This window comes from Schistocerca cancellata, chromosome 5 (assembly GCF_023864275.1).
Source record: "Schistocerca cancellata isolate TAMUIC-IGC-003103 chromosome 5, iqSchCanc2.1, whole genome shotgun sequence".
Classification (NCBI taxonomy): Eukaryota; Metazoa; Arthropoda; class Insecta; order Orthoptera; family Acrididae; genus Schistocerca; species Schistocerca cancellata.
In genome coordinates this window covers 165,052,591-165,080,458 of record NC_064630.1, presented here as the reverse complement: position 1 = coordinate 165,080,458, position 27,868 = coordinate 165,052,591, and the positions used below count along the sequence as shown (strand labels likewise).

At 40.3% G+C, this 27,868-nt stretch overlaps 1 protein-coding gene across 1 annotated transcript; it reads left to right on the top strand.

Annotated features, from left to right (window-relative positions):
• Positions 1 to 27,321, top strand: LOC126188843 (synaptic vesicle membrane protein VAT-1 homolog). Its single transcript, XM_049930462.1, has 8 exons — positions 1 to 40; positions 1,378 to 1,432; positions 9,978 to 10,052; positions 12,699 to 12,890; positions 12,964 to 13,174; positions 15,391 to 15,648; positions 26,652 to 26,896; positions 26,973 to 27,321. Exons 2-8 carry the CDS (start codon positions 1,394 to 1,396, stop codon positions 27,201 to 27,203), a joined length of 1,251 nt encoding a protein of 416 aa, XP_049786419.1. The 5' UTR covers positions 1 to 40; positions 1,378 to 1,393; the 3' UTR covers positions 27,204 to 27,321.
• The last annotated feature ends 547 nt before the right edge of the window (positions 27,322 to 27,868 follow it).

Below are 27,868 nucleotides of genomic sequence, written 5' to 3'. Positions count from 1 at the left end.
GACTATCTCGCACTGCTTAGTCGAAGTTCTCGCTGCTGTGGTAAGTTTAATAATATAATAAATAGGTGTAACAGCCTGTCTGTCGTTTGTAAAAAATTGTGGGAATCCTATATTGAGTATTTAGTGTAAGAAAGGATTGTGTTCTGATATTAATTTCTGAGAGATACTTTGACTTTACTGCAAGTGAAAACATGAAACTGAGTTAGTTCCGCGTAAGCACGTGTCAGGAGACACAGAAAGCGTGTGCGCTAATCTGTTTATGCAGCTCCATCACCAAATTTTATTTTTTAAATAATTTTCCGTTGGATTACAGGGATTGCTTCATAGCGATGATTATGGTGGTGGTGGTGGTGGTGGTGGTGGTGGTGGTTGTTTGATAGGAAGGGGCTCAACTGCGCTGTCAGCAACGCCCAATTGTTATAATTAAAGGTACTGAAATTTAAGGTCACAAGGGTAGCAATATTTACTTCATGCAGAAAACATTGTAATTCCCGATAGTTGTTTGTTAGCATTCGTATGAACATTGGTATTCAGCTTACTTCTCTCAGTTGACTCCAATACAACTGGCAGGTGCCAAGCTTTAGAGCACGATGAGTGTGTTTGCTGTTCATTAAGTGTCTATAATAGCCACGTTCTGAGTTACTCATTATATTTGAAACACTGCCTCGATGGACTTTTTCCCACATAACTGCAGTGTGCAAGTATCCTAATCTGTGAACAAAACTTTCCACATTAACAGTGGAAAGATTCAGAATGACTGTTAATTTGGTTAGGTAACTTAGTCTAAAGCGTTACGTAAATAATGGGACACATGAATGAACCTATAATTGAACGGAATTTAGTAGTGTTGTTGCATATGAAGTCGTACACGCGCAACCTGAGATAGATGAGAACAAGATCAATATATATATGGGAGGGGGGGGGGGATGGACTGTTGGAAATCTGCAAACTGATCTTTAGCCTGGTCGGACGTTTGCGTTAGACTGGAAGGTGGCAGTCTGGTTGAACTTCGGGAAAGGCAATGTGACTTAGAGTATAACCATAACTTTTATCACCCGTATTTTGTGCATATTGCATTTTCGTGGTTTGTTCTCCATTGTGATAAGATTTTAAGGAGACGGATCGTATAGAAGTTTCAATATTTCTTAAATTATGTCGTAATGTCCTGACTATCCTCACCCTATCGTAATACGTAAATATTTTATACGTATGTGTTAATTCTTTTTGTTTCTCACCTGTCCGATACTGCCCTAGCAAATGGTTTATGGACGAATAAATAAGTAAGTAAATCTCTCGATTAAAATATCCTAGTTGTATCGTATGGTATTAAATCACTGTTTAAACTGCACCCGCAGCTAATAATATTCTCTCTTGCAGCCACTGCCCTGCAGTCATGGGTCGGTTCCCTCTTCAGTTCACTGCACCGGCTGTGGTAAGAAGTTAAGCAAAGTAAATTTATTCTAGTGTTACATTTTTCATAAATGTTCTTACTGGTTTGATGCTGTTCCCAAAGAATTCCTCTCCTGCGTCCACCTTGTCATCTCTTCGTAGTGCTTGCAAACTTAGTCAATTATTTTCTGGACGTATCCCAGTCCCAGATACTGTAAAAGATGTCCTAGCATTCTGTCCCTCCTCCTTGTCGGTGTTCCCCACATCTTACTTTCTGAATCTCGGAAGAACCTGCTCATTCCTTAACACTCCACCTGATTCAACATGCTTTTGTAGCACCTCATTTCATATGCTTAGATTCACTTTCTGCGATTCCCCAAAGTCCATACCTCACTGCCTTACAATGCTGTGCTCCAAACGTACGTTTTCAAAGATTTCTTCCTCAAATTAAGACCTGAATTCCTTAACTTCATCTACTTCATGATGACCAATTCCGAATTTATCTGTTCCCATTTCTACTACTTCCCCTTACTTTCGTCGTTCTTCAATTTACGCTCAATCCGTATTCTGTACTTATTAGTCTGTTCAACAGATTCTGTAATCCTTCATTGTGGCCGAGCGGTTCTAGGCGCTTCAGTCTGGAACCGCGCGTCCGCTACGGTCGCAGGTTCGAATCCTGCGTCGGGCATGGATGTGTCTTAGGTTAGTTAGGTTTAGGTACTTCTAAGTTCTAGGGGACTGACGACCTCAGATGTTAAGTTCGATAGTGCTCAGAGCCATTTGAACCTTCACTTGCTTGGAGGATAGCAGTGTCATCAGCGAATCATAACTGATGTCCTTCTCTTATTTAGTCCCGCTCTTGAACCTTTTTTTATTTCCGTCATCGCTTCTTCGACGTAGTCTGAACACCAGGGACGAATAACTATATCCCTGTTTACACGATTTCTAATCAGAGCACTTCGTTCTTTGTCATCCAGTCTTATTATTCCCTCTTCGTTCTTGTCCATGTTTTATCTTATTAGTCTCTCTATAGCTCACCCCTATTTTCTCATAATTTCGAACATCTTGCACCATTCTACAGTGTTGAAGGTTTTCTTCAGTCTTCCCTTATGAACCGGACGTCACAATTGCGTCTCTGGTGCCTTCAACTTCCCTAAAGCTAAACTGACCATCTTTCAGATCCTCAGTTTTCTATTCCATTCTTCTGTATATTCTTGTCTAAGCTGATTGAGTGATAATTCTCGCACTTGGTGGCTTTTACAAACTTGGTAATTGTGTGGTTTCGGTAAATCTGGTAGTATATCGCCAGTCTCACACATTCGACACTGACGTGAATAATAGTTTTGTCACTTCCGCCAATGATTTAAGAAATTATGATGGAATGTTATTCTTCCTGTGTACTGGATTTGTCTTACAAAGTTCCTCTAAATCACAAGTGTTAACTGTGAATAATTTACTTGAAGATTTAGCAAGATGAATCTGCGATGTTTCTAATATGTATGAAACTCTTTCTTCAATCGCGGAGGATTTGTACTTATCTGCACAATCGACTTACAACAAATCTGGAAAATTATTTCGTATACAAATTGTTGCACTGTAATTCTCCGTAATAACTTTGTGGTATGGGTAATGCAGAGTTACGTACTAACGTAGGCGGTAGAGATGAGTTGTACAGTTAAAATATTTTGGAGAGGACTGCCAGATAACGTATCTTGAACGTTAAGCATGCTTCAGTCGGCAGCGTCTTGCGTATAAACAGTCGATGAGTTGCGGAGATATAGACCACACATTTATGAACGATTTGTGTAAGACTGGTAAAATAAATGAATTTTCTCTATTAGTGAAATATCAGCATACTGAAAATCTGGCTTGCTACAGTGAGATATGAACTCACACAGCTTTTCGATTACAAAATATAATCACCCCGTGATCGGGTCGCATCATCGATATGCAGATGTAGTTAGTGCTTTCGCGGCAGAGCCCAACCAAGAGATGGGGCCGGAGAGTAGGTTGACCTGTACTTCGGAGTGAGACGGATACAGAACTGTTCATATGGGAGAACCATTTGCAATGTGTGTTCATCAGGAAAAGAAAAGCTTAAAAACAAAATATGCTTTGGTATTACTACGCCGTTTTACTTCTTGTTCCATGAGGGTATCGTAGGTTTTAGACTTTTCGAAGGGTTTACTTGTGTTGCCTATTTCTGTTTTTCCTTGCTTCTGTTTGACCATAATTTTTCTGAAATAGATCTCCGCAAAATTAGACTAGCTGTTTTTAAAAAATCAATAAGCTTGAAAGACCTGCATGATGACGGTGTCATTAGAAACATGATTTAAGGGTGAGTTACACTATTTTTGTGAAGCTTTAAATTACACTTATTCAATTGTTTGGAAATTACACACCACCTATCCGACTCAATAAATACAAAATTTTTGTCTATAATAATGTCGTAATGTGCCTATAGCTTGGTCAGAGAATTCGGCTGAAGTCTACATCAGGGTCAGCGGCAATCACGGCGGTGCTTAGTTCATCGCAGGTTGGCAACGCGTCAGTTCGCGTATCCAATGGGATGACTCTTTGACATAACCAATGAGGCAAGAAGAGAGGAGATGTATGGTATTTCCAGCGCCGAAATTGAAACCATTGTTTTGTTCGCTTCGGTATGTTACTGACTTTCGAGAGAAATATTTTGTGATCATGGCAGCGAGTGATTTGTTTCTGTATGCTGACGCCGTCCTTGCTGAATGTTTCATGGATTAATTCCGGAAACAGGAAAATACGTAAAATGTGGTGGTGAAATGACTATACAATCGATCTGCATGAACACACTAAGTGGGTCAATGTTTTTTAATTAAATCACGGGAGAGAGTCGATAAATATTTATTATTAATAAAGTCGCACGTTCGAGATACTAATAAACATTTATCCACCTACTGTATATACTGGACTCGCATTCGGGAGAACGACGGTTCAATCCCGCGTCCGGTCATCCTGATTTAGATTTTCCGTGATTTCCCTAAATCGATTCAGGCATTTGCCGGGATGGTTCCTTCGAAAGGGCACGGCCGAATTCCTTCCCCCTCCCCTAATCCGATGAGACCGATGACCTTGCAGTTTCGTCTCTTTCCCCAAATAACCCAACCCAACCTACTGTATCTTCTCCCTGATTTTTAATTGCAACTGATCCAGATACATTTGCTGAAGCAGATAAATTTCGTACCATCAATAAATAATTCACAGCTTTCCAGAATATATCACGAGTTGGGACGCTGTCCTTGGTTTGCAGATACTAGCACAGTGTAAATAGTTGAGACTCGAACAAGGAGCAATTAAATTACAATCTTAGTTTACAGTACTGTTTCGCCCTTTATTCCGAAGCACGTCGTTTGCCAGCTGCTTTCTCATTTGCTCCGAAACAGAAACAGCTGACACAACCCTTCCTTTGTCCTCGTCATACCTCACGGCAAGCGCTGACAACATGTACGTATGCCACTGGCCCTATGCTGCACCTTTACCGAGAATTCTTAACTTGCTACTAGCGTGGTCGCAAGTCTTTCTAAAACTTAGGCCAATATTGTTCACAAGAAGTCTTATACTGTGCCTCAAGGACTTATAGTAACTTAAAACATCTATTCACCCCTAGCCTTAGAATTTAGATTACATGACGAGCTGTGATGACGCAGAAAATGCACTGTAACCTTCCACGACCAGCAATTTGGTGATATCTTTAGGTATAAAATGTGTGGTAAGATCCCGGTATGTCCGAAATACTGAGGCAAGATGACAAATTCGTGGTGCGGAAGTCCACAGCAAACTAACGTAAAACTTCGTCTACACAAATAGAAGATAAGACGAGTGGCTAGTACTCTTACAGGTCACTAGGGGCAAACAGCTCGTTCCTCACCCCCGTTAAACAGTAGATAGAAGTCAGGCTAGATCCGCTGCTTACACAGGAAAGCCTCAGCGTCGTTCGCGTTTATTTAGAGTTGTTACTTCCTTCCAAATTCAGCTACCATTATTATCCACATCTTAGCACGTTGTTCGGATTTGGGATAATATTGAAAAATAAATGTCTCGGGCTTAGCTTGGATCTGATGTGGTCACTGTGCTTCGAGAAACTGAAAATAGTGTTGAACAGTTCATTTATGTTAACTCCGGTTATTACTGCAAAAAGTTTAAACAGGTCCCGCAAAACAATTCGTCAAATTTTACCTGATATGCTACTACTGCAACTGGTTGCAAAAAGATTCGCCATCTCAGTTGAACGTAGTTCAGTGACAGATTGAATGAATAAGCAGAGGCCATTGTACACTAAAACCAATCGTCATATTTATGTTGGTACCACAGAGCGAAACTCGTACGACATAAATCACTGGTAGGGGCCTCTTGCTTGGCCACAACGTCTGATCATACGAAACGCACTTCCTGCTGTTTTCATGAGATACTGAAAGCCGTGGATCAACGTAGTCATGTGGCTGCAGTATTTGACTTCGGAGAATTTTTGACGGTATCACACAAATACTTCACAAAAGTTGTGAGGGTGTCAAACGAGACTCGTGAGTGGGATGAGCGTATGTAGGAAGAACGATGCCTATTATCGTAGTGATGGACGGATGGGTGGATGTGTAAGTAGGCTGTTTAGGTTTTTATGTTGGTAACGTCACGTAGCGCTCTGTATGAAAATCACTGACTGTGCTGTGTGAAGTCTGTGGCTGGTTGGCATTGTTGAAATATTCTCTATGGTAATGTTGGGTAGTTGAATGTTAATAGCGCGTAGCGTTGCGCAGTTGGTGAGCCGCCAACAGTGGTGGATGTGGGGAGACATGGCAGAACTTTGAGAGCGGACGATCTGGACGTGTCCATCAGAAGGAGTAAATTTGTATTATTGGATATCATGAAGTGACACGTATGTGATTTTTGAACATTATTAAAGTAAATACATTGTTTGTTCTTTATCAAAATATTTCATTTGTTGACAATGCCTATCAGTAGTTAGTGCCTTCAGTAGTAAGAATCTTTTATTCAGCTGGCAGTATTGGCGCACGCTGTATTGCAGTAGTTCGAGTAACGAAGATTTTTTGAGATACGTGATTCATGAAGTGTATAAGTTATTGTTAGTCAGGGCCATTCTTTTGTAGGGATTTTTGAAAGATTGCGTTGCGCTAAAAATATTGTTTCAGTTTAGTGTTGATCAGAATAAGTAAAGAGAGAAATAAATGTCTGAGTACGTTCAGTTCTGCTCAGCTGTTTGAAAATCAAATAATGTAAGAGGTTTATCAGCACAAAAATTCACTAATTGTTCAAAGGGGACGTTTCAGATGGAGTTCAGAAGATAGGAAATCTGACGTTGACAGATGAAGTAACGCCAGGCGAGTCTCAGAAAAGTGTTGGGATCCTAACCATTAACGTTGTATATTACTGACTTGGCAGACAATTTTAACACGAACCTCAGACTTTTCAGATGATGCAGTTGTGTGTAATGCTATACTATCTAAAAACAGCTGCACGAATATTGTCAAACTTTGATTAGATTCAAAAGCGGTTCAGTTTCGCAATTTGGTTTAAATGATTATAAACATAAAATTATGGACTCAGTAAAATGCAACTGTATGTAATATAAAACCCCCAAAAAATACCTGGGGGTAACATTGTGTAGGGTCATGGACAGGAATGATATACGCTCATTAATAGACAAACTAGTTACTTGGTACAATGCTGGGAAAAGACGATCGATCTAAAGCGGACGTTGTTTTCGTACATACCTACCTCGATTACATATACTCAGTGCACGGTGGGGAGGGAACATCGCATCAATGTTGTAGACTTTCTTTTATATTACGAACGCGTATTGAGCGAGGAGAAAATGAGTGTATCCCTCAGGACGTGCCCTGATGCCATATTCTCACATTCTATATGCGAGACGTAACAGCAAGATAGTCGCAATATTCTTCAGACACAAGATCTCTGTATTTATCCAACAGGGTTTCACAAGCGCTATGTTGTCGTCCTTCCAGTGATAGGGAATCTCATTCGGGTTCCCCGAGCATTTGTCAGTTTAGCATGTGCGAGAAAAACTTTTTAGGATTCTACCAACGCGTCTTAATTCGTTCGGTATCTGTTAGTCATGGCTACTTCACAATAACTCCAGACACTGGAATAACAGGGTCAGTCGCTCTAGCTCCTTGTATGCGACTACCTCTGTATAACCATTCGGTTTTCCTAGAACCGTTCATATAAGTATTCCTTTCGCCTTCCCTAACAATTTCACATAAACGTCCCACTCCATATTTCTTATCAATACCCCCAAAATCTCGCGCAAGCCTACTGCCAAAGATTAAAGAAAAAGTATTAAGTAGGGATCCAAGGAAATGCCGTTCGTATGGCTCGATAGGGTCCGCAAATACGACACTATTACATGCATAGACGTATTCATGCTTTGCGTACTCAAATTTAATGGTAAGTAGCCCAAATGTAGAGTATAATGGGAAGTACTAACTGCCATGAATTTCACGTTGGTCCGCGAGCGTGGATGTCGGTGTAGATTTAGATCTGGGTACTATTCAAGGACAGCTTCATCATGCTACCTGACACACCTGCCAGATGTCTTACTCAAGTCACTCGGATATAGTGAGAAGTCATTCACAGGATGGACGGATGCGACAGACTGGAGAAGCTATCCGCTTACGCTGTAATATTCTGGGGTAGTTCCTCGCTTAGGCACAAGTAATCATTGTACCAAAAAAGAAATAAGAATTGTGCACTGTTGACACACTCACGTCTTGCAGGTCTCTCTTTAAACATTAACAACCGCCTAACAGTATACATTTTTCACTTCAGATATTTATCAACAATCCCAAGTTTGAGAGTAAGAGATATTCACAACACGAGAAGGAAAAAATGATGTGCGTTACCATTCAGAGAACCTAACGTTGGCTCTGAAAGGTGTCCAATAATCAGTCACAACACACTTTGGCAGTGTCCCCATGGAAATAAAATGTCTGAAATAAGTGTTTTCGAATGTAGAATAAGTTTTCCCTTACCACATCCATCTACACTAATGAGAAATTCTTGACCAGTCATTTTTTGAAGGAAAGTCCTTAAATTGGCCAGTATGTAACGATATAAATAATTATTTTGATTTAATGAGTTCTGCGTTTTCTTTGACACGTCCCACATATTGTGTATTTGGGAAATTTGTGGTAAGGTCTTATGGGACCAAAAAGCTGAGGTCATCGGTCCGTTTGTGTGTTTAATCTGTGGAACTAATTATATTCCCAAGTTGTGCTACCGTTCAGACTCTGTGATTGTGGTACTATAGATACACCAGATGGTCTGCAGATAAGACCGCAGGTTATAAAAATGCCCAATTGGACTGAGGTAAGGATTACTTATTCGGATGGGGAACCAGTCTTGCAGTTAGATTACAGACCATTTCTCATTTTTAACATCAGTTAAACTAGTTCCTTCATGCGAAGAGAAATCATTTAACTACAAGCCGAAAGAACCCTTCGTACATATAAGACTCGAAGATAAGAAGCCTCAAGGTCGTAAATGAAGTGCTGTGAAAGAAAGAACATAAGGGAGAATCTGCCAACTCAAACTGGTTCTAACAGGGTAGTCACGAATCTCTACTACCTAAAACATTATTCCTGATGATTTATATTGCTGTTGAAAAATTCCGTCAAGTTCTCCTACGGTTTTGAATTTTTCTTGTAACTTGAGCTATAATGGATTAGTTACATTGTCACTCAGTTGCTGCTCTTCTCCATGCAGTTTCTCTATGGAATTAAAGAAGTCGTATCCTAAAAAACAGTGCAACTCGTATGCTATTGGTTCCTTTCAGTATCAGTGATCTGCACTTGGGCGTGGTATTCCGGCTGATTCACTTGACTTTCACTCAGATCCCAAACGTGCTTTCTTTTTGACATCGGTTTATAGTATCAGATTTTTCAAAATGCATTAAGCAGTTGGCATGAGCTCCTAAGTCTATCGTGACTGACATAGTGAAGTGGCTATTCCAGAACCTAATGGATTGTTTCCAAAGTATGAGATACTTCCTCGAAAGGAAAGTCTAGCAGTTGTAACTTGCATGTTCCACTGTAGTAAAATAAAACGTAGTAGCTGACATTTTTAAGGTGAACAAGACTGTTACGATCTTAGTTATTTTTGCGACAGTTGTACTTAGATTTCACTCGTGCTCTATTAACTGCAGATTATTTCCAAAAAATATTGTTTGTTATTGTATCTTTAGGAACAGTTAATGAACAAAGATTCAAACTACTTTCACTATCAACTGTTATGTATCATAAATCCGAATACCTCGAATTGAGAACGGTAAGTTAGCTGTTTGCAGCAACAGCTAAATTCCTGCCTACGTTTCTGTACCATACAGATAGGAAATTCGGTACTTTATTTGATAAATAAAATGGACTTGTCACGGGTGAAATTCATTGCAGAGTGAAATTAAACGCCTTATGAACAGCTAACAATAGTTGTAATGGTTTGAAAGAACTGAAGTTCGCATCATACTAATAGAACATTGTGGTAAGCATATTGAAACTAGGAATAATCTTTGATTCACTTTTCAGGATCGTGCAACATGTTCTACCAGGATGATTCAGTCAGTCACACTGAGTGGTCACGGGGACCTCAGCAGGATAAAGGTAAGCGACCGCCTAGAATAAAATATTCATACGTCTATTCCACAAGGTATCGTAATAACGAAAGCGAGTCCATACATACGACTTGTATGATATAGTGCATACGTTTCGAAATTGAAATAGACATGTTTTTCTGCACAGAAGGAAATAGACTTGCTCTCACTGTCAACCTTTCTATATAAAGACCTATTGCCAGATTTTAATGTTGTTCGCCTCTTCACAAATAATTTCACCAAAGACTGGTGGTAATTTTTTCTCCTAGAGTTGGAAATACAGAACTCGGTAATAGTTTCCAAAAACCTTTGTTAAAAGTAGTACTGCTAGAAATAAACAAATATAAATTGTCTTGATACCCATGTTATAGAAAGGATACATTTTTCAAAAATATATTTGAAAAGTCTGCTAAACAGCAACGGCTTCAATTATGGAAGTCACTAAAGTCTTCTTCGACGGCTATAGGCACTTTCCGATCTATCTTCCTCTATATACTGGAGAATTCTATAGAATACACGACCGTTCAATAGCTTCGTCAGGGCCATAATTTCCTCTTTATCCCAACTGGCATTTCTAGTGAGATAAGACGTAACTATCGATCTGGAGAAGATAATCTTTTTACTATCAGAATGCTGCTGTGCGCTAAGTTATTTCTGGTGCTGCAGCATTAATAGGATAGTGGCAATAGCTCACATCTGAAACCGCTGATTGTATGAATATCAGCGAATCAGATTTAGTTAACTGCCTTCTCCAAATCGACAATTTTCATATATGCTAACATTTAATATTTGATCACTTTTTCCACTAACCCACACTGTCACGTTAAGGAATAAGGAAAAAGTGTTCGTGTGACCTGTTGCAATACTTCATGCAGATCGGCAATTAAGGTTGCTGCTTTGTATAACGCTGCGCTCTGTCTGAAAGAACTCGTACATTTGTACTAATTTTTATAGTCTTTCTTCGAGCACACTGTTCAAAACAACCCAGTATCAAGCATCGGTGCAGCTGTGTTTCCATCCTTTCGAAAGAAATGTGATTCATATTTGGTATGTTCAATATATCACTGCCGGCATTCCTCCAATGCTTTCAACGTGAACTACAATTAGTCACATTTCCTTGCCATGTTATGAAATAAGACGTTACTACAATAAAGCTCTCAACCCGAAGGTTGGGCCGCTCACCACAGTGGTGCTGTAATAAACTTTCCTATTGGAGGTGGTCTGTCTTTGCCTTCTTCCTATGAACAGACTTTCCTAATCACTTACGTGACAATTGTATACTCGAAATCACGGTGCCCATCCGACTTGGACACCCATGATAAGCTTTCTAGGCCATGATATGCTCTACGTTGTACCGCGATCACGTTTATTCTTGTAGCTGTAAGTGGTCAGTGGCGATGGATGCATAACCCGCAAGTATATTCGCTGGTTATATTTTGATCCGCGCAATGTCAAACTCTTAAGGCTCCCTCGGCGTCGAATCCCTTACACGGCTGCCGAGAAACATTTGCACGTAACTACCGCTAGAAACATTCAACAATTGTTTGTAGAATCCACTTTCCCAAAGCTCACAAGGATTACATACTTTTCCCCGATCAAAAAATTTACAAACATTTATAAAGTTTTACTTACAATGAACTAATGGTGCCTCAATAAGCCCTCAAAAGTCCACCGTAGAATGAAGTAAAAGAACCATCAACTGATTTGCTCAATGTGCCTAACACAAGGGCTATCCAAAATGCTGGACCGGATATTTTCATCCCGTTTCATATGCGCGGCATTTTGGAACACTAAAGGTAAGCATGCTGTTCCGCGCATACCACTAGGACATTACTGTTACTATGTATGAGACTGTCATTTCAAAAAAAAAATCTATGTACATACAGGTGTTTGTACCTCTGTATCGAATGCCACTGCTGATGATTTATAGTCTCGGAAAGCGATTTTCGCAAATAAATATTTCTAGTGTAGCTCATGGTGTATAGATGATGTCCTTTAATAACACATTGTTTTAGTGGAGGTGCACCGAATCAGGAATAAATGTTTAGACACTTGTTTCTTGTTTGACTAGGATGAAAATATTTTCTCATACAGCTTGTATTAATTAAGAGTAACGTGAAATCTTCAGTTATATGTACCTAAAGATTGGTATCGCGGTTAGCTGACTTAAGAAGCTGTAGATTCCGTTAGCTTCAAAATAGTAGTCTCGTGTCATACTTCAGATTATTCTCCATAATCTACCACCAAGATGCGATGACTAAAATTTTAAACCATAGTCAGAGGAAATGAACGTTTACAATCTGCAACTTATTTGACCATCAAACTGTCAAATGCGTTGAAACGATGCTCAGGAGTCTTACCAGATTTGGATGTAAAAAGATAATCCCTGCAACCTCAGATCTGCAGATGTCACGTCCATGGCCAACGTAATGTTCTCCCGAAATGAGATAAACTTCAGGAAACTCAACTTGTGTCCACAAACGATTCTATTGTTGTCGCAGCTTCTACAGCCGTGTAAGGTGAAGTCACGAAATCCAACAAACAATGGCATTTGTAAAAAGAAAATCTCAAATCAACAGTGCTAAGTTTACGTGCACGTCAATAACCTACCTACTTTCACATTTTATGTTTATAAACTGTTTGGATCTGTTTCCAGGTCGAGCAGAGCGCCACGGAGATGACTCTCAGAGACGACCACGTCGAGGTGGTGGTCCATTACTGCGGCCTCAGCTTCACGGACAACTACTTACGGCTGGGTATTATAAGAAATGAGAAGTTTCCAGTCGTTATGGGAAGTGAATGCTCTGGTTATGTCACTCGCGTGGGAGGAGACGTCAAAGATCTTAAGGTGGATTCCATAATTCGTCGTGGAAATCACAATACTGAACATGAGCAGTCGTTTGTAGTTTCTGTTTTTTCAGGGAGGAGAGAAAGTGCTGTGCCTGAAAATGCAAGGCGGTCTCTTCAGCAGAATTGTCCACGTCCCTCGCAAACACTGCTTCCGGTTGCCGGAAGACCTCCCTCTCACGGATGCAGTCGCCCTGGGCCTTAACTTCGTAGTGGCACACCTCTGCTTGTTTGAAATTGGCCACTTAAAGCCGAAAGACCGAGTTTTCATGCAGTCCATCGCAGGTATAAAAGTGGTGTTAAAGATTAGTTTTACAGTATATTAACTTTGTAACAGAATTACTTCATTTAGCAGCTTTAATCTACAAATCAGGATCAATCCAAAGTACATTTTCGCGTTATTAGTTCTACAAATTAATATATAAACAATAGTAGGAATCATTTTTAAATAAACAGACACGTTACACAATTTCAATCTACTTTTAGAACCTTTCACGCATTTTATTACACCATTCGCCTATTTAAAGTTCAGCATGTATTTGCTGACTGATTAAAAAGGACTTTGCCCAAGAAATAATTTACTTGCATAAATTTCTCTTTAAGCTTGTATGTGAAATACGGAGTGATAAACAGTTTTACAGTTTTGTCGCATAATTTTATTCGTTCATTTTGTTAAATTCTCCAAAAATACAACCGGCATCTCGTTTATCTTCAGCCCTCAAAAGTGCAACAATCTGTTCTAAACTTCAGCGTAGAGAAATTTCTTGTCCATTTATATGACCCCCCAGACATAGCTGAATAGGAAACGCTGGTTCGTATCCTGTTATTTGAAGAAATTTTGATCACTAATATCCGAATGTTCTTCTTGGTTTATGGCTGGTGGAGTGTTAAATAACTTTTACAAGGACGTTGAACACGTCATGCTCTTACAGTTCTTCAATTAATATATACTGGCAGTTACATCACTGGTTTCACAGTGATGTGGTCGGCCTTATTCTTACACTAGAAACTGTCCCAGCATTTTTCTAGAGTAATTTAGGCAGACCACAAACCTTTAGATAAGGATGGCTAGATAACTGGAGCTTCCACCCTTCTGAATACTGGGCAAGTCTCTTTCAAGCAGAACTACTCCATTTGGTTTCTCTCTAATGTAAAATATTCTTTTACAAGGAAGTTATTAAAAGTAAAAGGCTAGTACTAAAGTGTTCATTTCCCAATATGACACACGATACTAATCACACCCCATTACGTAGTACACTATTCATACTACCTCCTAACATCAGGACCATATCGACGATGTTGGGTTTTACTTTTATCTAGAACAGCCTGACCTAAAGAACTGATTAAGCATTCCTCTGATTTTTGAAATGTTGATTTCAAAACGATGTTGAGGAGTAAACGTTCTGACTGTTGGCATTTTCAGATATCGTCGTCTGTTCGCACCGCTTCAACTGAGAATATTCATTACTAGAAATCTTTTTTATTAGTTGACACCTGTACCGTCTACATTTGTCATTTACCGTCTCCAAGCTACAATTTGACATTTTACCTCGTTAAATGTCATCACTTAATGCAGTCATCAAATGAAATTACAGATTATATCCAGTATTTGCTGAAATTATACGACGGAGGTAACAAGTTCACATCGATCTTAAAATGAAGGTTCGTGATTTTATAAACCTGCTTATTGAGGTGCGTAAGGCAATGCTTAGAGGACTGCAGAATTTATAGCTCCAATTCGGTACAAATGTTAGTTTTCAATATCATAAACCGCTAATAGTATTGTATGAAATAACCAGAACACAAACTTTATTTCGCGAAAGTTTATAGTTGAAAAATTTGTAAGTAATTGTCAAAGCATTTTTATTTGTAGATGAAGAAACGGCATACAAGGGACGTACGTACCAAATAACGCACAGCTTTATATATATATGTAATCTCTTGGCTAAATAGGGTCATAATTTAGATTCACTATACCAAAAAGTTTATGTACCTCAGTTCTTACATCTGCAAGTAATAAACGAACCATTTACTGAAAAATTTGAAATAAACAAATTATAATATTTTAGTAAGTATGGATGATCATCGGTTAGCACTCTACTTATCATACTTTGTCAAATCTGTACGAAGGCTGATTTTCCCTCCAAACCATTTGTCGTAACACGTCTGTATTTCCTTACATTCTGTGTTGCACTACACGTTGAGACATGGTCCCACAAAATTTTCCATTTCGTGTCAACGCGCCCCTGTGTCTGTTATTTTTCCCCGTTTAATTTTATGCTTTAAAAGAATAGAATACGCTAATAAGTGTACCTAGTTAAATGGCCATTTCTTTGTAACCTGTCCACTTAACTCTGCTGCTTAGTGAGAAATCAGTTTGCTAGTAACAAATTCATTTTCCGGATTTCTAACTGCACCGTTAACTTGATTATTGTTATAGCCAAAGACTTTCGGAATATTTTCCGCTCCACCATTACTTAACTGACAAGCGTTGTTTGCAGGTGGCGTTGGTACGGCTTTGGTCCAGCTGTGTCGAACTGTACCTGATGTCGAAGTCTTTGGGACCGCTTCAGAAATGAAACATGATGATTTGATGACTCTTGGAGTGAAGTGCGTCTATTGCCCAGAAGAAAACTACGTCGAAAGAATGCTGCAGTTTTACCCTGAAGGCGTAGATATCATGGTAAACAGTAACGGTGGAAAGGATACTGAAAAATGTTGTAAATTGCTTAAGCCATGCGGGACGCTGATAAATATTGGTAAGTATGACATGCATTGGATTCTACGTAACTTTGATACGTGTGACTGTATGTGTGACTAAATACTCAGATAATTCCAATTTCTGAAATTCCACAAACCGTGACGCCAATTGAAAGAAAATTTACGATCCATGTGTGTCGAGGGCGATCAGGAGAGCCTATTGGCGGGCAACTGCTCTATCCTTAGGATCTCGAAAAAAAATTACTCGCACTATTAATCGAAAACTCTAAACAGACTATACATTCTAAGATCATGGATTACATGCGTAATAAACAATGAACTCTACGCAGAGGCTTCCCTGCGAAACTTTGTTGCTTCTGTTACACGGCCTCAACCTACCTCTGGAGTAGAGGCACTGTGATTGGGATGTGGCTTCTCCCACTGTAAGCTGTCTGGGCTTCCCCAACTCTACCTCCTCAACCAGCTATTCTTTCATCCCTCCTTAACTCCTTTCTAATCGCGTTTAGATTTAGTATACCTCCTTATTGGCGCTCTTGACTAATGGGCCAGGGGTGGGACGTTTCCTGTTCATGAAGAGCCCTGGTGTTGCCCACCTGCCGACCTCCCTGTTTCTCTGCCCTTGCTTCTATTATTGCAAGATGTCCATTACGTTTTTAGCCCTCTTGCTTTTTCTGTTACTAATCTGCCACCTAGATCATAAAACGTTCTCGGTGGACGTCTCTACTTGTGGATGCAACACTTCCGGATCGTGACTTTGTTTCGTCCTGTGCAGCCCGTCTCCCACCGCCCGCCCTTCCTTCCTTCCCCCCCCCCCCCCCAAAAGAAAACCCAGCTAGGCAAGGACGGACCGAAGATAGATTCTGGTCTTCCAGCAATCGCAATAAAATTTAGTGCTATTTCTCATTATAGCATAACGTTGATACACACACTGTACTTCATTTTTCTTGGCAAAAACAGCCAACTTACTTCACTACTATAAACATTAATTTGGCCTGAAAGACACTTCACATTTCCTAAAGCTGCAATCACTATCTTGAAGATAAGAGAACTACGTGTGCCATGTTCCGGAAAATCCAATAATGAAAATTGAATCCTTGTGTTTAACCAATAAAATCGAAGCTTGCTGCTGGATTTACCTATAACTGTACTCTTTCCACAATGTTTGTACAAATCAGGCTAAATATTGATCGTCTTGGTGACTAAATATTGTTAAAATTTGTATCGTTTAGAATATCCTCGCAGATTGTCACCTGTGATATACCAACTTGTTAGTAAAGAAAACATCTTAGGATTCTATCCTGAAGAATGAGGGACAGTTTTTCAGCAGAGAACACATGTAGGGTAACTCTCTACGTGCTTCCTGTCAAATTTCCACTCCAGCAACAAATCTCACTAAATACCTCACGTGAAAACGTTGCTCCAGTAGAAGTCGACAATTTTAATTCAACTAGTTAACTCTGATTATTTCTATGATATTGTATGTGAACAGCACAAGTTGATTGTCTTATGGGCATAATTGCGATGATCGATTCACCAATGAAACTTCACTATCACGGAAGCATAATGTTTGCAAGTAAGACATACTCTCGAAGCGGTTGCCACTATTGAAATAGCCTGATTGCAGATGTAAAAGTTTTAACTACTTCATTTATCTCATGCTAGAATTTTCTAAATTTTTTCCTGGTCGAATACCAGAGGTGTCCATAACAAGCCTTATTAAATAAATTACCTCTTGGGAGACATGCAAATCCCCCTTCGCTTGGCATCACCCGTCTAATACAAAAATGGGAAACAGAAAAACCATTCCTAAATCGAATGACTTCAAAGAGCATCCTGTTCAATATCTCGAACAGCCCGCCCTCCTTCCTAAATGGAGTCCACGTGGCAAAGTTTCCATTGCACCCGCTCGTTGAAACTACATAATTAGGATTTCTGACACACATCCCAGAGTGTCAATAACGTTTAAATCTGCAGTTAACACTTTCCAGCGAGTGGAGATACATCAACTGTCCCTGCGCCACTCGGTGTGCCTAAAACGAAACTCACTTCCTTCACCTAATCACCCAGAAATCTCCTTCTCAGACAGATGATTTGCGTTGGTAAATCTGAAGCAAAATCTGGAATGTGATACACAGTCAATGGGAGAAAATTCAAAGCAGCTGGTATGTCTTTCATGTTTATCACAACATACATTTTTGCCTTGATCCCTGTTTTCGCACTCAAATGACATTCATATCTGTCGTATTTGCGTCCGTAAGTCACTAATTCGTTACTTTCCTGTTACGAACGTCCTGAAGCTCAGGTATAAGCGAAACGGGTGATAATAGGAAAATGGGACAACATAGGAGTAAGGGTCAATTCAATTGGCCTGTTGAACAGATCGTTATCGTTTTTTGGAAAAATGATGAAGAAATAAACGTATCCTTCCGCACACATCTATTCTTGGATAAGTTTGATTTTTTCAACGTAACTAAGCCCCCATCTGTGGACTTAGTTGATCTGTTCAAACTGAGGTGTGCCCCTAACGTAGGTCCCACAGTCAGCGAAACTTGCCTAAAATCAAACAATTTCTTTAATCCGTAGGACGTTGCTCACGGAGCAGTAGCACAGTCCTTCGAAATTTGGAAAAAAATATTGTGTATCTTTCAAACAAAGATGTTGTTTTCTCGTGTTTTTGATCACGTTTTCTGCAATAACTAAAGAATAAATTAAAATTAATCAGCCTATTACTCCTTCCGAACAAGCACGAGGAGTAATTCAGCCACATTTCAGAGATTTTTATTAGTGGGACCGCAGTCCATTCAGTCAGCTTGAGATAGTGTGTTTCAAGCTGACAGAAGAGATTGAGCGCAAAGTAACAAAGATCTCTCTGTGGAATAGAGCTGAGCTACTCATGGATGTACACGAGTAGAATTAGGCTAATTTTAATTAATTCATTAGTCATTGCAAAAAATGTGAACCACGACAGAAGTATCTTTGTTTCAAACTCCCTCAATTATATAGTCTCAGATTTCAAAAACTGTAGTAACAATCCATGCGCAATATTCTGTAGATTGAAGTAATCGTTGTTTGATTTCAGATACCATTTGTAGACGGCAGGGCTTCCGTCATGGGCACACATCACTTTGGTCAGAGCAAATAATACCTCGATGGGGAGGCTTAATGATTTCTTAAATCACTGTTGCCCAAGAATCAACAAAGGGTGCAAAAAGGTTTACGTTTACTTATCACTAAGTTTATAGGCTGAATGAGAATGGACCCTTAAGACACAATACAGTGACGTTTGAGTAGTAGTAACATCTATATTTGGATTCGATAATCTCCTGCATTACAAATCTGAGGAAATTTGTAGCTGAAATATAAAAATATTGTAGTTAAAGCTATGTCAGCCGTGGATGAGTATTCTGAAGGCACTTCGTAATTACAATTCGAGAATATACTTGCCTTATTGAAAGGTAACAGAGAGAAGGCCACTAGGAAGTATATTTTCTCAAAATTTTGAGGTTCCAAAGCAGACATCGTACAAGGACATCTCTGCGACGTAACTGCGTAATAGCAGTTACGTCTATCCTTTAGTAAGCACCTATTGCTGGTAGCTTTACCGAAAAGTACGCGTTGCTCTTAGACTTGCAAGAAATTGATAACAGTTGAAATGGGCCCAACACCGCAGTCACATACCCATTAGCGTAGCTTGCTGTGCCAGGAAATTTCTAGGAAAAATTCACTCCAATCGAAAATGTTTGGATGATAGCCGCAATTGACAGATTAGTCGAAAGTGTTTAGAACCACAACGTCATTTGAGTATCATCAAAAAAATGTTTTACTAACATAAACCGGTACGTCATACTGAGCGGAGAATGTTCCACGGAAGCAATATTATCACCCCGAGGGATCACTGCAAGATCTTCCTTCAATATACACTTCTGGCCATTAAAATTGCTACACCAAGAAGAAATGCAGATGACAAACGGGTATACATTGGACAAATATATTATACTAGAAATGACATGTGATTACATTTTCACGCAATTTGGGTGCATAGATCCTAAGAAATCAGTACCAAGAACAACCACCTGTGGCCGTAATAACGGCCTTAAAACGCCTGGGCATTGAATCAGAGCTTGGTTGGCGTGTGCAGGTACAGCTTTCCATGCAGATTAAACACCATACCACTTCATCAAGAGTAGTGACTGGCGTATTGTGACAAGCCAGTTGCTCGTCCACCATTGACCAGACGTTATCAATTGGTGAGCGAACGGGAGAATGTACTGGCCAGGGCAGCTGTCGAACATTTTCTGTATCCAGAAAGGCCCGTATAGGACGTGCAACATGCGGTCGTGCATTATCCTGCTGAAATGTAGGGTTTCACAGAGATGGAATGAAGGGTAGAGCCACGGGTCGTAACACATCTGAGACGTAACTCCCACAGTTCAAAGTGCAGTCAATGCGAACAAGAGATGACCGAGGCGTGTAACCAATGGCAACCCACACCATCACGCCGGGTGATACGCCAGTATGGCGATGATGAATAAACGCTTCCAATGTGCGTTCACCGCAATGTCGCCAAACACGGATGCGACCATCATGATGCTGTAAACAGAACCTGGATTCATCCGAAAAAATGACGTTTTGCCATTCGTGCACCCAGGTTCATCGTTGAGTACACCATCGTAGGCGCTCCTTCTGTGACGTCAAGGGTAACAACAGCCATGGTCTCAGAGCTGATAGTCCATGCTGCTGCAAAGGTCATCGACTCAGGGATCGGGACGCGGCTGCACGTTCCTTTACAGCCATGCGGATAAGATGCCTGTCATGTCGACTGCTAGTAACACGAAGCCGTTGGATCCAGCACGGTTTTCTGTAGTACCCTCCTGAAGCCACCAAATCCAAATTCTGTTAACAATAATTAGATCTTGACCAACGCGAGCAGCAATGTCGCGATACGGTAAACCGCAATCGCTATAGGCTACAATCCGACATTTATCAAAGTCGGAAACGTGATGGTACGCATTTCTCCTCCTTACGAGGCATCACAACAACGTTTAACCAGTCAACGCCGATAAACTGCTGTTTCTGTTTGAGAAATCGGTTGGAAACTTTCCTCATGTCAGCACGTTGTAGGTGTCACCACCGGCGCCAGCCTTGTGTGAATGCTCTGAAAAGCTAATCATTTTTATATCACAGTATCTTCTTCCTGTCGGTTAAATTTCGCGTCTGTAGCAAGTCATCTTCGTGGTGTAGCAATTTTAATGACCAGTAGTGTAAGTCAGTCATTTGTCAAACAGGGTTAGCGGCACTAAGAGAGCTTGTTAGACACGCAGTTTTGTACAGGAAAGAGCGTTGTTGGGCGATGGTAAGAAAACTGAGAAATATTTGGTCAGTTTAAACATGGTGTAATTAATACCAGCGCTCATTAAATGTGGGTAAATGTGAGGTAATGCCTCCAATATAGAGAAATTGTTAAAAACTTCTGGAGTGTCAGGCTGCGTCCATTTTGACGATTTGACCCGGCTGCTGGTGTCTTTAGCATCTTGTGGGTTCCACTGTTGTCTAAAAACTTCCAGAGACCAGCATTGCGTTCACTTAAGTAGTTTCCCGCACTTCTCCTGGAGAAATGCGATTACTGGGTACAACTCTTACGGCTACCACTGATGGACCACGGTCATTGGTTAGAAAGTTTTTCCCGCAGTTTTGCTGTAGAGGTACCTGTTAAAAATCATCCTGCTGCTACTACCGACGGGCCGTCGTTATTGGCTAGAACCGAAACTGGTAGAGTAAGAGGGGGAGGGAGGAGGGAGGGAATGTTTATCCAAAATATTATCCCCAGGCGTGGCCTTCAGGGCGTTGCTTCTATTGGTCGCACGCTGTGACCACGTATTCACTTCTTTGAATGTGGGGATCCACGATGCCGTAAGCCTATCCCTTCTACTAAAGTTACATGCGTCCTTACAAATTTCAATCGCTTCTTGGACATTTTATTCTATAAATGTCGGTTTCCTTAGCCAGCACATGAACATGATTGAAATCGGTGTCAAGACTGCTGTTTCCGTGGTGAACCGCTAACGCAGATGTCAGATTTATGTAGCAAAGTGTGGTGTTTGTGTTCTAAATCTGCACTTACGTGATGAGTGTTCTTTAATATATTCTGTAACAGTCCTCCCCGTTTCGTGTATATACACTTTGCCGCAGCGACATTCCATACACGCCTGCAGTGTGGATGTAGTCAGGTGCATCTGTTTTTCTGTCGCAAAAATCCTCTATTCTCACTAAAGAGGAGTGAATAACGTTTTTCCTTACAATTCTGATTATACGGTCAGACCACAGAAACAGTCAGATAACTGAGAAGGCAGTTCCTAGTCATTATTATTAGCGTTATTCAAATTCCTCTTCAAAGCCTTGTTTATGTACAAACTAATAGCCCTTGGCCTTCATTTCAAGGTGTTATCGCTGATATGGAAGGCACGTGAAGACCGAACGTTGAGCACTGCTTGCTTCTGGGCTAGGTGGTGGTGCGAAGCGGCGTCTAAGTAACTGTTTGTGTCAGTACTGTACGCTCGAGTGTTGCCAGGTCTTCTAAGTACCTTCACAGCTAGGAACGGAAGACCGACTCACTTCAGCCTCCAAGGTAAAGTAGATTTTGAGGTGAATTCTATTTAAGAAACTGGAACCCATAAAGCTGTTCTTCGTTGTGTGGTCATATAAAACAGTCATCCAACAGCGGAGCCAATAGGAAGGCTTTAAAACAGCACTACTTAAGGCCCGTTGCTCAAACTTTTCCACAAGAACGCCAACTATAATTGGCGACGACGGTGAGCCCATAGAAAGACCGTCAGACTGAATAGAATTAACCGCTGTATTTGAAATGGTGCCATCGAGGACATAAAAGAAGTCATCATCATCTGCAGCAAATTTCTCCCTTACGGTCTTCATAGTGTCTGATGCTGTCAAGTCAGTAAATAACGATGTCACATCGAATTTTACAGAAAGGTCACTTGCGAATTTCTACACCGTGCGTATAATTTCTAGAAAATGTTCAGAATCTTCTACAAAACTATTATTTTTCGAACTAGATGTCAGTTTCCCAGAAAAGACTTGCTAAAAGCTCAGTTTTTAATCCTACTCACTATAGATCTCAAAGGAAGCATGTTCTTTGTGTATATTGGGTAGTCCATTCTGGGTCAGACACTTAATGGGGCGTTAGATTTTTTGTAATAGAGCTATCCGTTCTGGGGTCTAATATCAAATATTTTGCTTTCCGAACGACTCTTCTCGTCGAATCGTTTTCCAGGTTGCGGTACACAGGATCAACTAACAGTTGTTCCATCTTGTAATATTCCACAGCGTTCATAGTCAGTAGCGTGCCCAGGTTAGAGGTAGTCTTGTGCACGTCATACCCTACTGGCGTTCACACTGGGTGAAAAAATTTCCAGGAAAACTCAGTGTATCTGTAAATGTATCAGCAGACTGGGAGCTAGGGCAACCGTTTCGAAAATGTTGGTTCACTGTTCCCAGTTCTTGGCAAACACACAGTCTTAAAACATTGTCTGGCTGTTTTGTCTTCGTGCCCATGTACTATAATCACGTTTTTGTGCCAATATTGTTTTGGGAGTTGTGATATCTTTACATGTGGTGTACTTCATTACATTTAGGTTAGAGAGATTCTTTTAGCCACTGTTGCTTACTTACCCCACAGGTATAGTAATACGCCTTCTCCAGTGAAATTTTATTCTCCTGCTTCAACCCGACACGTTTCTGAGCTGCAGCTTTTCATGACTTCATTGATGTTTCTTGGGCGTTAACTCTGTTTACCACAAGCAGTAAATGCGAAAGTAGTCCACAACAGAGTTGTGGTGCCGAAAGGAAATAAACTGAACCAGAATAATAAAACAGTGTGAAATGAGACTGTTACCAGCGTGAAATATTTCCAACCTTTTACTTATGGAGAGCCTCAGAGGAAACGCTCTAGACTTATTTCCTCAGTAATTTCATTCCTACTTGCGTTGTTGTTGTGGTCTTCAGTCCAGAGACGCGTTTGATGCAGCTCTCCATGCTACTCTATCCTGTGCAAGCTTCATCTCCCAGTACCTACTGCAACCTACTTCTGAATCTGTTTAGTGTACTCACCTCTTGGTCTCCCTCTACGATTTTTACCATCCACGCTTCCCTCCATCACTAAATTGGTGATCCCTTGATGCCTCAGAACATGTCCTACCAACTGGTCCCTTCTTCTTGTCAAGTTGTGCCACAAACTCCTCTTCTAACCAATTCTACGCAATACCTCCTCATTAGTTATGTGATCTACCCCTCTAATCTTCACTATTCTTCTGTAGCACCACGTTTCGATAGCTTCTATTCTCTTCTTATCCAAACTATTTATCGTCCATGTCTCACTTCCATACATGGCTACCCTCCATATAAATACTTTTCTAAAAGACTTCCTGACATTTAAATCTGTACTCGATGTTAACAAATTTCAATTATTCAGAAACACTTTCCTTAACATAGCTAGTTTACATGTTATAACCTCTCTATTTCGACAATCATCAGTTATTTTGCTCCCCAAATGGCAAAACACCTTTACTGCTTCAAGTGTCTCATTTCCTGATCTAATCTCTTAGCATAACCTGATTTATTTGGACTACATTCCATTATCCTCGTTTTGCTTTTGTTGTTCATCTTATACCCTGCGTTCAAGACGCTGTTCATTCAGTTCAGCTGCTCTTCCAGGTCTCTTGTTGTCTGACAGAATTACAATCTCATCGGCGAACCACAAAGTTTTTATTTCTTCTCCATGGATTTTAATTCCTACTCCAAACTTACCTTTTGTTTATTTACTGCTTGCTCAATATACAAATTGAATAACATCGGGGATAGGCTATAACCCTGTCTCAGTCCCTTCCCAACCGCTACTTCCCTTTATGCCCCTCGATTCTTAAAACTGTCATTTGGTTCTTGTACAAATTGTAAATAGCCTTTCACTCCCTGTATTTAAACCCTGCCATCTTCAGAATTTGAAATGAAGTATTCCAGTCAACCTTGTCAAAAGCTTTCTCTAAGTCTACAAATGATAGAAACGTAGGTTTGCCTTTCCTTAATCTTTCTTCTAAGATAAGTCGTAGGGTCAGTATTGCCTCACGTGTTCAAACATTTCTACAGAATCCGAACTGATCTTCAAGGTCGGCTTCTTCCAGTTTTTCCATTCGTCTGTATAGAATTCGTGTAAGTATTTTGCAGCCATAATTCATTAAACTGATAGTTCGGTAATTTTCACATCTGTCAACACCTGCTTTCTTTTGGATTGGAATGATTATATTCTTCTTGAAGTCTGAGGGTATTTCGCCTGTCTCACACGTCTTGCTCACCAGATGGTTTATCATAGCTGGCTCACCCAAGGCTATCAGTAGATCTAATGGAATGTTGTCTACTCTCGGGGCTTTGTTTCGACTTAAGTCTTTCAGTGCTCTGTCAAACTCTTCACGCAGTATCGTATCTCCCATTTCACCTTCACTTACGTCCTTTCCATTTCCATAACATTGCCCTCAAGTACATCGCCCTTGAATAAACTCTATATACTCCTTCCACCTTTCCGCCTTCCCTTTGCTTATAACTGGTTTTCCGCGTGAGCTCTTGATATTCATACAAATGATTCTCTTTCTCAAAAGGACACTTTAATTTTCCTGTAGGCAGTAACTATCTTACTCATAGTGATACATGCCTCTATAGCCTTAAATTTGTCGTCCAGCCATCCTTGCTTTGCAATTTTGCACTTCCTGTCGATCTCATTTTTGAGACGTTTTGTATTTCTTATTGCCTGCTTCATTTACTGCATTTTTATACTTTCTCCTTTCATCAATTAAATTCAATATCTATTCAGTTACCCAAGGATTTCTACCAGCCCTCAGATTTTTACCTACTTCATCCTCTGCTTCCTTCAATATTGCCGGCCATGGTGGCCGAGCGGTTCTAGGCGCTACAGTCCGTAACCGCGTGACCGCTAAGGTCGCAGGTTTGAACCTTGCCTCGGTCATGGATGTGTATGAAGTCCTTACGTTAGTTAGGTTTAAGTAGTTCTAAGTTTTATGGGACTGATGACCTTAGAAGTTAAGTCCCATAGTGCTCAGAGCAATTTGAACCTGCACTATTTCATCTCCCAAAGCTACCCATTTTTCTTCTACCGTATTTCTTTCCCCTGTTCCTGTCCATCGTTTCCTAATGTTCTCTCTGAAACTCTCTACAACCTCTGGTTCTTTCAGTTTATCCAGGTCCCATCTTCTTACATTCCTACCTCTTTGCAGTTTCTTCAGTTTTACTATACAGTTCATTACCAATAGATAGTGGTCAGAGTACACATCTGCCCCTGGAAATGTCTTACAATTTAAAAACCTGTTTCCTAAATCTGTCTTTCCATTATATAATCTGTCTGAAACGTTCGAGTGTCTCCAGGCCTCTTCCATGTATACAACCTTCTTTCGTGATACTTAAACTGTTAGCTATGACCAAGATATGCTCTGTGCAAAATTCTGACGGCGGGATTCCTACTTACCAAGCAAAATCAGTTTTTGTAGGAACCAACATTCTTCCAGATCTTAATACCTACGCTCGTCTGAAATCTTAGCTAACCCATTCAAAAACGTTTTCCACCATGCTTTTAGACAGAAAGGCCTGACTTCAGTCGCTTTAAACATCTTATTGTCAACACACCCGAAATGAATAATTTCTTTAAAGTAAGTACTTAAAGTCCTTTGTTATTTATACATTTGTGTACACACTGCTTTTAATATTGGTTCTCATCATAAACATGGGAGAGTCATTGAACATATTTCTACGTATTAGGTTAATACCAGTCTCTCCTACACATAGTTTCTTAAAATTTTATACACCTCCTGTATGCTTTTCATTAACTGGAATTATTCGTTAGTCAGTTCGTTGCCGTTAACTTCATCAAAAACTTTTACAAAACATGTCAAAGTTACAAAAACTGTAACAGTAAATCATTGCATTTCGTAAGATTAATTTATAAAAAATACCGAATTTGTTCCAGGTTCAAACAGCACTGCTTGTTACCCCAGGTCGACAGCGTGGGGATTTGCGAAACCATCATGGGATACCAAACGCATACGTACAGTAGAGTTAATCAGTCACAACTACAGGGTAGCAGGTTTGAACGTCGGAACGTGGCTAGAAAATCACCCGAAAAAAGTACAGACCATCCTAGCAAAAGTATTTGAACTGCATCAGAGAGGACTGATTCGACCTTGTGTTCATTCCGTTATACCTTTCGATCGAGTGAGTTTTCTGGTGTTGAAAGTTACTTACTGCTACAAAATGCCACTAACAAATGTAACGCTAATACTTGTTCTAGGTGAATGATGGGATAAAGGAGCTGTGCGAAAGGAGAAACTACGGAAAGATCGTTCTCGATCAAGAGCATTTCTCCGCCCATTCCGCTAAGAAACTACGGCAAGGTTCGAAGCCACAGCGAGGAACTTCGCATTGGGGAAGACTATCAGACGAGGACGACGATACGGAAGCAGAAGAGATGGTTCTGGACCCTGAAGATGAAGATTTTTCCGAAGACATGCCACTTCTCTAGGAGCTGTCGTCAGGCTCACTAGCATAATAATTTGATTTTTAGTCTCCTTAATCAATTTGCGGTTTCAAAAATATCAATCCGACACATTTTTCAAATAGTTTAAGTAATGGGTGATAATTTCGTGTGTTTCTCTCTGAGCTCTATTAAGAAATGGCTCTGAGCACTATGGGACTTAACATCTGTGGTCATCAGTCACGTAGAACTACTTAAACCTAACTTACCTAAGGACATCACACACATCCATGCCCGAAGCAGGATTCGAACCTGCGACCGTAGCAGTCACGCGGTTCCATACTGAACCGCCTAGAACCGCAAGGCCACACAGGCCGGCCTCTATAAAGATTCCAAGCAAAACTCTCAAGCATTAACAATAAAACTTGTGAAGTCTTAATGTGTAACTAATTGCATAATTTATACTATTTCCATATTAGATTTACACGCTGAAACTCCAGTAAAACATCCAAAGTGATTTAACTGTAGCTCACACTCCTTGTTCTCTGCGTCTTCAGATCATCTCGCGGGTAATAACTTTGACTTCACTTAATTCCTTTGGCCCCTAAGGGGACATAGGGCACCCAGGAGAACTCGCCATCCGTCTGTCTTTGGCCATTTGTCTGAATTCTCACGAGGTCTTGCAAATTCTTTTTGCTTCCCCTTCCTCTGTT